Source organism: Egretta garzetta, unplaced genomic scaffold (genome assembly GCF_000687185.1).
Source record: "Egretta garzetta isolate BGI_Z169 unplaced genomic scaffold, ASM68718v1 scaffold156, whole genome shotgun sequence".
NCBI classification, from domain to species: Eukaryota; Metazoa; Chordata; class Aves; order Pelecaniformes; family Ardeidae; genus Egretta; species Egretta garzetta.
The window spans coordinates 2,286,637-2,298,133 of record NW_009260125.1 but is presented as its reverse complement, the minus strand read 5'-3'; the positions used below and the strand labels follow the sequence as shown (position 1 = coordinate 2,298,133).

Here is an 11,497-nt window from a genome sequence, read left to right as displayed (position 1 = left end):
GCTGTCCTGGCTGTGCCCCCTCCCAGCTTCTTGTGCACCTGGCTGAGCTGAGAGCTGAGAAGTCCTTGGCCAGTCTAAGCACTACCTAGCAACAACTAAAACATAAGCATGTTACCAATATTCTTCTAGTACTAAATCCAAAACACAGCACTACACCAGCTACTAGGAAGAAAATTAACTCTATCCCAGACGAAACCAGGACAATATACAAATATTGCATCCCTGTTTTCTTCACGATGTCCTAGTTACAAGAATAGAGAAGAAACTTTTCTTGATTGATGTTCGTTGTAAGAGAAACAAAACCACCCAAAGCAAACAACCCCTTCCACACTCCAAAAGGTTCTGAAATGCCTTGATGCCTTTAACAACATCAACTACCATTTATTTTTTAATCTATATATTTTGCCGCCTTCTCTCACCTGCACCAGCCCAAGATGTTACATGCTTCTTTTTCACATGTTGTCTTTCACAGCCCTCAGCAGTCTGCGTCTCTCTACGTCTTTGTTTTAGCTCTTGATTACCTCAATTTTTGTAGTTGCTTATGTTAATTTTTTTAATATCTTTAAATGCAGTACAACAGTGTCAATACTTAAGTTTGTTTTAATGTCACTGCTAAAGTTGCAAGTATGTTCCCATTAGGGTAAAATGTATACTATACTAACATGAAAAATCAAATAACAGGTCTATCAACTTTGGGTTATCTGGCGTAGTAGATTTCAAGGATATGAATTTACTTTAGGAAACATCAGATTTATCACTTCAGATTAATGTTTCTGAACAGCCAAATAGCACTGTATGCACCTTGGCTATACCTGATATTCTCTATTCCTCATATCAAGAAACACTTTCTGTGTCAAATATGATGATGTCTTCTTAATCAGAAGTTTCTGTGTAAGCCTAGAGATATGCTATTTTAAGAATCCCTTCTCCCAGCCTGGGACAAATTGTTTTGTATTTTCAGATTCAACAATTGAAAGGAACTATTTCATTTTGGTGTAAGAAGTTTTATTAATACATGATATTTCAAATGTTTAAGTGGCTTACAGGTAGCAATAGTGAAAACCAAACAGTAAACTTGAACTGAATGTTGAAGTCTGCAGGAGGGAAAAGAAAAACATGTCGCTAAAGCATGTGTGTATTTTTTAAAAAAATTATTTCTGTTACAACACATTTGTTTCTTATGATAACTCTTTTGGTATCTGTCACATCTTCCATCAGTGAGTAAGAATTTGTTGTTTAAACATCTGCTTACTTGTAAACATCTGTATTTCCTTGAGATTAAGCGTTTCAAGGTCCCCACTTAATTCTTCCCTAAAGTAAGGGCTGCATTTAATTTCAAACAATCCATTGTTGTCTGTGTTCCAGTATATCTTGCAAAATGTCACCATCTGGAGAAGCTAGATTACAAAACAAACAAAAAACCAGTCTAAGTTTACAGCCTGTTTAACTAGAGCCTCTGTGGCTGTAGCAGGTCAGTAGTGAGACCTGTGAGCTTTCAAAATTAACTACATGTTACACTAAGAATACTTGCAAGTTTCCTGAAAAATTAAAGGGAACTTCTGTACGCCTAAAGATTCTTCTGAATCCTTCTAGTCTTGAAACTCTGAATGGATGGAAGTACATTAAAGACGGTTCAAGCTTTGGTTCATTTGGATGTCATAATCATTGTTTCTGCAAGAACAGGGCTTTCGTTGCTCCAGTAGATGATTTACCTATTTTCTGACAGTAGTTTCCTGTAAGACTGATCAGTACTTTCCCTTCTTTTAGTCTGCTGGAGTTGAACTGAAGGGAAGGTCACCGTGTTGTATAAGAACTTGAATCTACTGGGCAGATTGGGATGATCTAAGGCCATACAGACTTTCTGTTTGTTTATTTTATATTCAGTATGGGGAATGAATTAAGTTATTTGGTAAAGAATTCCAGGCAGAGGTAGCTTTTAGATACATTATTTCTGTTTTTTGGAGAGGTATATTGTTGATTTGAATGTGTTTTTCTGTTTTGCGTAACCTTACCTGTGTTTACAGAGTAGAAGGTAAATATTTGGAAATTATAATTTATTAATGGATTGTCTCTCTTCTTCCTAATTTTATCTCCAAAATGGCAGTCTCCCAGGATATTTGAGTGAGGCACAGAGCATACTTTTATCTGTTCTCAACCCCAGTCTGAAATTTCATAGGAGGGCAATTTTGATGGGGGAGTATATAATGAATTTTTTTAATGCATTCAACATTTTACCTCTTAACTGTACTTCCCATTGCCAGGGTTACTAATTTTATTTTTATTTTTTATTTTTAAGGATATGCTATTATGTCCTGGGCTCACATCTTCACCACGTTACATGGTGGTTAGTAAATAGTCATAATAGTATTTTGAATCAGGAAATTGGATTAGTTTGAATTAGCACCTGATGTGAGGGAGAGAAGTAACTGCTGTCAGTGTAAAGCAGACTAACCTCTGTTCCCTGGGGGCTTCCTCCAGGGCCTGTTTAAATCTGTGAAATGACTTCTGTTGGTGTCACTGAATTTACATACATAATTCATATGTATATTACATATAATAATTCATATACATATGAATTAAATGCTTTTCAAATCTTTATTTGTTTAAGGAATGGAAATATCAAAAGTCCAACTTAAATGATTTTTCAAGAGGTACTTAGACAATGAAGCTATTTTTTCTTATTTGTGAACAGCCTTGAAACACTTGGAGATTTTTTTCAAGAGCCTGTCGTGTCATGGATTTAATTGGAATTCTTTGCTTCTCTGATCATCATCTTTGCCCCCTGGAGATGTCTCCCATTCATCCAGTTCACAAAGGGAATAATTCCCTATACAAACATAGGACTAGCCAGCTACAATTACCAATACATTCAGGAGACATTTAGGAATAATGATCTCATTTTTCTGACCCTCTTTCTTGAGTGCATGTAGCTAGCTAGCTAGCTGTGAGAGAGACTTTTTTTTGCTGTGTGCACTGCAGTGAATAGCACAACATTTTTTTTTGTTACATTATCAGCAGTGCCACTTATACATTGTATATTTTCAAATACCAATATTGTTCTTCCAAAAGCACATAATTTTTTGTCAACCTGTTAATTTTGCATAGATGCTTTCTTGTTACTACTATTTAGAAACACTTTCTGTATCATGAAGAACTTAATTCATAGGATGACACCAGTTTCTAAAATACATTTAACTAAGTGTGTTGTTACCTGTTTGTCCACAAGCTGTAAATGAATATATTGCTGACATGAATAATCAGGGAGTAATGTGTACGGGAAAGGTAATGGATTATTTCCAAAACTGCTCCTGTTGTGGCTTAGGACAGTAGAAGATATCTTGTGGAGTATACATACTCGGAGAATATGCTACCACTGTTGGTATCTGTAACATATGCTGGTGTATTACTATAATTAGTTATGACAGTGCTGTAGTGACCAAAATAACATGGCTTTTACATATATAGTATTGTTATTCTTGCATTACATAGATTTTACCAAAATAACTTACCAACCCCCAGTTTATTAACTTGACTTTGGTGGCTTTGACTGATTTCCTCGGTAGGATGTTCTCTCTCCTGTCTGTGATGGGAAGAAATTGTCCCAAGTTTTTGATTATTTTTGACCCTTTGAAGAACAAGTATGCCAAAAGCTATCTGCAGAGAGGCAGACTTAAAAGGCACTTGTTTATCTAAGCTTTTCTTAGAAACGTATGTTTACCTGTATTTAAATTCTTCATTGTTGAGTGTTATGCTGTTAACATGTCAATAAAGCAAATATTTTGTTTAGCGGAAAAAAAAAATTGCTTCTGGACATTATTTTATATACTTGAAGGCCCACATACACCCTTCTGGCAGTGCAAAAGGCTGGATGAATTTTGACTGTTTTCATATACATCTGAAGCCATATAACTGTTAAGGAATGATTTAATAGGACTAAGTATTTAGGAAAATTGTAAAATGTTCCAGAATTTTTTGTTTTGTTGAACTTTAAAACTGTTTTGTAAACCGTAGAGAGGTCTTAAAACTTAGGTGTTAAATATTTTTTTTTTCTAATTATATATTTGCAAATGGAATTAATGATTATACAGGGAATAACGTTTCATATTTCTCACTGTTTTCATGCAATGGTACATGCAGGACAAAACTCAAATCAGAAGAAATGATACTGTGATACTGAATTATGTGAAAGTGCTCTACATAATTCTGTCAGGTCAGCAGACTTGATTCATTTCACAAATGTAAACTTCTTCGGTAATGGAAAGGTAGAATTGTTGTATGTATGTTCTCTCAGCCTTCTACTCACACCTATCACTTCATCATCCTAAGTAGAGTTTTATAAAAATAATTTACGAAAGAGTAATGGGGATTTTTTTGTTTTAAACCAGTCAATAGCTATCTTAAAATCAGATTATATTCAGATTTTTAAATACTTTTCAGCAACTGTTACTGCAAGGATGGTTAAATAGACAATTAAAATTTAGTTTTTAGTGTTTCTATCAGTATGGATTTGTATATGTGAGTTTATTCAGCAAAATTGCTATAATAATGAAGTTGCAATAGACTTGGGCTTCATATGTGGCTGATAGTGTTTCTTTTCACAAATGAAATTCACAAGCACTTTTTGGGTGTTAGAAAAGTGATCTGTTTCCTCTTTGAAGAGTAAGGAGCTCCCACTTACCAACGTTGCGCATTCTTCCTGCGGCTGACACAGTTCAGCAGTGGAAATGAAGGTATCTCTTTAGGTTGCTACGTGAGTTGTCCTGGTGGCTTTTCCTGGATGTTTCCTTCCCAGGGACAGAGGGGAGGGCAGGTCTTCCCCCAAGGGGGAGTCCTGTGACTCGGTCCAAGGCTGGGTCCGTATGTCTCTGTCCTCCTGTAATGCCCTATACTGCTCCTGAACTAGGGCTTTCTTTTTCCTTTGCTCTTTTTTGACTGAAAAGGTTGGTGTCAGTATACCTAACGATTTTGCGAAATGAAATATTGTGTCCGATAGTAAGTATGCAATTCTCTGGGGTTAAAAGCTTAAAGGTTGTTCTCATATCTGGGTCTTCCTAGATTTGTGCAGAATTTTCATGGAAAAGATGACATTTCAACACCTTACTGCTAGGCTGGGGGAGCTGAGACAGTGCTCTGTGTGCCTGTCTATGCTACCTATGCACAGCACACTCATTTCTGTGCCCGGTGAACATGCCTGATCCGCTGCAGTGGTATAAACTCAGGGGGGTGCCTGAAGTCAGCGCCGTATAGCCGAGACTTGTGCTGCCCATCTGAAATTGTCTGTTGCTGTCACTCGGTTCAGACCGGCCCCTACCGTGACGAATACTTGTGAGTGCTGCTTCCCTGGAGCTCTGGCCTGAGCTGCTTGAGTCTCTGCCAGCAGTATTACGAGTGGGAGCCTGGGCAGCTGCAGCCATGTCGGATGGGTCAGCTTTTGGTTGAGGCTGTGAGCAAACCAGAGAGTGTCTGCTGAGCTTGAAGATAGACCTTAACATACAAATATCGAAGCTGTGTGCATTCTAAGAGTTTCATTTGAGACATACCAACGTCTAAAGCATTATCATTGAGTATGTAATCTTTATAGTTCTAGCGGACAATTGTGTTAAATTTATTAATCAGCTCTGGAAGCATTTGAGAAAATTTCACAAATAAACTCTGAACTTCTGGTAAGGCAAAAAATGTTATGAGCAAGGGAAGGATATCAATATATCCAGATGTGATGTCCCTGTTCTACAGATAAAAAGGAGATAAGAGAGAAGTCCCTGTTTTAAATCCAAGGAATTAATGATAAGTTCACATTGTTGTCTTAGCTGGGCGCCAGTTCTAACAAGATTTTCAGGGGATTTCAAAACAAATATAACAACTTAGAGAAAGTAGTCTGAGGTTCTCCTAATTTTAAGTGGAATAGTCAGTAAGTGAAGATCCTGCCAAAGGACAGCTGGGGGTGACATTCTGAAGGACCAGAAAGAGCCGAAGAGGTGATTCTTTCACAGCTGCTCAGAGTCTGCTGCTGGTGATGTCCTGGAGGGTTGCATGGTGCAGCTTTACTATTTGTTCGCAATTTAGGCAAAATTGTGGATGTTCTTATTAGTGTATTAAGGTCTGAATAATAATCTTGTGAAATCACCGTCTTCCCTGATTTGACTGGGAGGAAGAATGCCTCTGAAAATACCAAGGAAGGAAATAAAAAGCTTCATTACACCTCCTCACACTGCCTAGAAACCTGAGCTCCAGCCTGCTTTGTCCTGCTGGCCCTTCTGCCTAATGGGGCTTTTGAGGACCTGTGTAGTGGTGTAAGTTAGGACTGCAGACTTGAGTAATTAAAAAGCAGTTCAGACAAAGCCTGCTGCTGCCTGCTCTCTCTTCTTCCTTGCTGTAAAAACCTCAGACACGAGAAAAATGCATTGCTGCTGTGGGTCAGGAGCCAAGCAGAAGAGCATCAATAAAGCGTGCATTGTTCTTAACATTTTCTCAGGAAGTATTTTACTGCTGCCTTTATTAGTAGAAAGCAAATGGCAATTAAAACAATCTCTGCTGAGATTCTGCAATCATCCAAAATATGTTGACTGAAGAAGCTTCAAAAATGATAAAGAAATAATGTAGATCTTTCCTGTACTCTCTGTGAAGTGGAAGATAAGCCTGGGGAAATAGAGAACAGATGGTAATATTACCACAAATAAAAGCCATAAGAGAGAAGGGTGAATAAACTCTACAGTAGTTACAGGCCTTGAGTTTTTTCCCTCTAGGCCAAGTAAGGCGGAATTTTTAACATTAGAGTAAAATTTTCTTTGGATTTCCTATTTATAGGACAGGCAATTTGAAGAGGAGATTTTATACTACGGGAATGACTTGAAAACCTGGGAATTATTGTTTGTTTTCTGAATATTCTTTTTCTACTCGTTTTTTCATGAAAGGAGGCTATCATCCAGTGAAAATTGGTGATCTTTTCAATGGCCGGTATCATGTTATTAGAAAGTTAGGATGGGGACACTTCTCTACAGTCTGGCTATGCTGGGATATGCAGTAAGAAAACTATTTATTTCCATTCACTTTTTTCTTACTATGTTACTTTACTTTGTTTGCACTAACTTTTGTTTTACATGCATGATAAAGTTACGTAAATGTTTGCTAACTTTATATGCAGAAAGATGTATGCAGTTTTATTTTGCTCTTGGTTAAGGTTGTAGGTTATAAAAGCTCTCAGAAATAAGTTTAATTCTATTTTCTTTGACGAATTAGCTTTGCTTATTGAATTTGCATGTTGTCTTGAACATGCAAGAGTAAGCTTTAATTCTGTTGTATCTTTAATGAAAAAATACAATTATACCTTGATTGAATGATAAACCATGTAACCAAATACCTCTTCTAAAAACATTAGCATCGAGGAGAAAAAATATTCAGTAAATTGGACTGTTAACAGAGTATTGTTAAAAATTATTTTTTAGTGCAGTTTCAGCGTTTTCTTTCAAAATACATTAGGTTATGAAATATTCTATTTAAAGTTTACCAGCCTTCAAAGTATGTCTGTTTTAGCTCAGAGCATGTCTTGAAAATGTTTTTGTTCTTTTCAAGGGGGAAAAGATTTGTTGCAATGAAAGTTGTAAAAAGTGCCCAGCATTATACAGAGACGGCCTTGGATGAAATAAAGTTGCTCAAATGTGTAAGTATCACTCACACAAAACAGTGCTCAATACCAATAATTATAGTAATAATGAATTAAAAAAATGCAGTGGAATATTGTTTTTAAACTTTACATTTTTTTTTTCTAAATAGCTGGCTTATTCTCTGTTACTGTGATTTCTGAAGCTCCAAAAATGTTGTTTAACTTCATGTGGCAAGCTAACTGATTGCTATTTTGAAGTGAACTTTCTCCTACAGTGTCAGTGTTTACATTCTTGGTTTAGGTTCGTGAAAGTGACCCTAATGATCCCAACAAGGATATGGTTGTACAGCTAATTGATGACTTCAAAATTTCTGGAATGAACGGAATTCGTATCCTTTTGAAAACATGGCATCTTCATTAAAAATGATGTACTGAGATAAGTAAGCATTTTGTTCTGGCTTTTTTCTAGTTAGTCGTACTTTAAATTTGTAATGTAGAAACAGAAAAATATATGTAGATGCAAAGAGTAGCCCAGTGTATAATGCACTCACCAGAGTGAAAGTAGCTTAGCTTTTCTAAACACAATGCAAAATTAGAAAAATTCCCATGAATCCTGTCATGGTCTGCTAGAACTAGAGATAGTTTACTTAAAAGCTGGAGTTTTATTGAAAAGATTTGTAATAACTGAGGCTTACAGGAAATGTTTTCCTTGACTAGTAAAGAGAAAGAATGTGTCAGTGTCACAAAGAAGTTTGTTTCTGTTTTCTTGTGGGAAGTGTGAAGGCATGGAGATTCTTCTCTTGTTTATGTGATTGTCTTTTGGCCAGGCGTTAACTTCTTTTTTTGGCAAAGGTTTTAAAGCTTTACCTTTGAATGCTTCTTTAAAAAAAAATTAAAAAAAATGAGGGAGACAAAGTAAAATATGACTGAATATTGTTCTCAGGGAAAATTTTGGGTCTGTGAATATATTTGATTTTAGAGTTGAGCTGAAGTGAGTTATCCTTGCTAATTATATTAGATATTTTAGCAGCTTATTATATTACTGTGCTTTCATTTACTGTTACAGCTGGTATTTATGTGTATGCTTGCTGTGTCTGAGAGCCCTGATAACAGACCTCATTGTTTGTGGTGTTGTACTACCAGACAAACAGGCAGTTCCTGCTCCAGAGAGCTTAACATGAAGTCCATTTTGGTGCTGTGCCTTCAGTCTGCAGCAGATCAGGTTAAGATGCTCTTCACCAACTCATTCTCTAGGAGAGGAATCTAGGAGGTGACTGTCAGTAAATCTGAATGCCCACTAGAAGGCATCCTTCCAGGGAGAAGTGTGCAAGCAGTTTTCATCCCATCCATCTGTCTCTTGACATTAGTTATGAAGCCCTTGGGTTTGTGGTAAGTGAGAATGAGTGTGGGGACAAGTATTCTCAGTTACAGAATGGGGTCTTAACTGCTTTCCCTTTGTCCCATTTTGGTTTGTTTCCTAGTGGCTTCAGTCGTCGGCTAGCATGGTAGAAAGCTGCTTAAATGTAAGTGAAGTTGTAGTCTGCTTTTTTCCTAGGTTTTGTCATCAAATTAAGACAAATTAAATTAAACCATACAGGTGCCAGTAGTCATTTCAAACCTGAATATAAATGGTTTGTGATCAAGGAAATTGCTTAACACAGTGAGGCAAAGAACCCTGGTTAGGGTTCCTTGGTGCTGCTGTTGTGCTACAAAAAATAGGTTTTAGTTTATGAGCTGAGATGCTTACTAAGAAATACTTAATAACTATCTCTTATTTTATCTGCTTAACAGAGCAGTTTCCTAATAATGTTCTTAAATTATTGCTAAGATTCACATGTATGTATACATCTATATTAAAGGTGAGAGCCATTTCTAAGTGTGAAGAGTACATTTTGTTAGTGATAATATTTTGAAATTATATCCAAACTTTATCGTGTTGAAATATAGCACAAGTTGACAAAGCCAAAAGAGACCACGTGCTAGTGAAAAATAAGGATTCAGATAGCTTTGTGTTAGCAGATTAAAACTGGACAGCTGATGTTTCAGTTTTTCCTTCACGTTGATAACTCTGGCAGAGCAGAAGTTGTTTTATGTACAAGGCAAATGTTCCTGCCTTACTGAGAAGTACATTTTTCAGAAAGGTACAGTAGACAGGATGGGCTGATACTGGACTCTAAATTACAGCTGGAACTCTGTCCAAGTCCTAGCCACCAATGAAAATAAAATATCAAGTATCTTATGTGTTGAGATTTCTTGTGAACAGTTGGTGCATCCTGAGTTGCATTGCTTACTTGAGCAGCAGCTGGTTGCATTGATTATTTGATCAACTCCTTTTTATCTTCTAGGGAAAAAAAATCTTTGGTGCAAGTTCTTTTGGGAGGGAGCAGGTAACTGATTTGAATGTTTTGCTCTATTTGATTCCATTTTAAAAATGCCATATTAGTGCTACGTTAATGTTATTGAGTTGAACAGGTTGTGAGAAATAGTTTTTCCATGCTCTGCTGATTCCAGCTTCCTTTGGGCAAGTCACTAAATATCTGTTCCTTGACTGTAAATTAAAACAACATATGCTTCATAGAGGCTTGATTATTGGTTATGGAATAAATTTAAAAGTTAAAGCAAGACAGAAGAGAGGTGGGTGAATCCTTTGGATGGCTAATATCACAAAATGTCGTGGAGCTTCCAAACAGGGAAACTTGTCAAGAACTGTGTAGCATAGAGCTGGGAATGTGCAGAGCCGTTGGCCTGCACCATGTGTCTGAAAACAGTCGTCTTTCGCCTAGGAGCTGTAATAACTGTTTATATACAGAGGGATTTTAACAATGTGTGTTATGCTAAACTAAACTGATAGTTTTTCAACTACTTGTACGTTTTAAAAAGATTGCAATTACGATTTTTTCAGGAAATAACCGAATTCCCAAACTTGGGAACTTTGGTGTTTTCAGTAAGTGTAGATGATTATGTTTGTCTGTACTGGATATTTATTGGAGCCTTAATAAGTGTTTATTTGAGTGTAGCATTTTTTAAATAAAAGATTCAGATAATCACATAATGAAACAAGTGTTTGGAGAGACAAGTGAAAAAATAAAGAAGGAAATTCCCAACTTAATTGGGCATTATAATAATTGTAATAAATTTATCTCCAAAGAATATACAGCATGAATTAAATGCCATAGAGCCTAAAAGCTTCCAGTCCAGGAGTAACTGAGATACATCCAGAAGTTTTCTGTGTTGGTACCAGAGCCTTATTTCATTTAGCTTAACTAGTCTTTAACCCTCATCAGATTTCTAAATGCTCTTGTAATGTGTGTTTGTAGATAGACAGTTACAGGTAGGATTTTAGTCAAGAAAGAATAGTTTTCAGTACTTAAGCCTGTCAGTTGATTTATGTTATGTTTGCTCTCACTTTTGCTGCTCTGCTCAGTTTCCCCCTTTCAGACATTCCCCAAACTGCTTCGAAGAGCATTTCGTAAAAAGCATGTCTGCTGGGTGGGCTTCAGGTTTATTTTTGCTGGAGGTCTTTTTGGACATGATCATCTGTCAGGATGTTGGTGCTATAGGAAGATCCTGGGGCTTGCAAGGCTGGTTTCCTAATAGTTAATGCACAGCTTTTCCCAAATTCTTTGTTGAGGACAGTCTGGCCTACTGTTAATGTTTTTCAGGTCAGAATAGTAAATCAGACAACAGTCACATTTTTGCATACCTACTCCAAATGATGAACCTCCTGTATGTCTTCTCCCCGTCCCAGTTGCACTCTGCAGTACTGAGCATGCCTTGAGTTTGTCCAAGTCCTCCCAGCAAAACATTGCAATCTTCTTTTCAGGTAGACATCACTTCTCTTTCTTGTGGCCCTCTTTGTCTGCCTCTGCCATTCCTCCTTTGCCTCTCAGCTATTCA

At 36.7% G+C, this 11,497-nt stretch overlaps 1 protein-coding gene across 6 annotated transcripts in view; it reads left to right on the top strand.

Annotated features, from left to right (window-relative positions):
• SRPK2 (SRSF protein kinase 2) overlaps positions 1-11,497 on the top strand; it is a 99,425-nt gene that overhangs the window by 49,028 nt on the left and 38,900 nt on the right. For 5 of the 6 annotated variants that reach the window (XM_009641385.2, XM_035896834.1, XM_035896837.1 and 2 more), the window contains exons 3-5: positions 6,912-7,020; positions 7,570-7,657; positions 7,902-7,989. In XM_009641385.2, coding sequence (XP_009639680.1) covers positions 6,912-7,020; positions 7,570-7,657; positions 7,902-7,989 — 285 coding nt within the window. The remainder of the gene's footprint in view (positions 1-6,911; positions 7,021-7,569; positions 7,658-7,901; positions 7,990-11,497) is intronic. The other variant, XM_035896836.1, reaches the window with a different exon arrangement.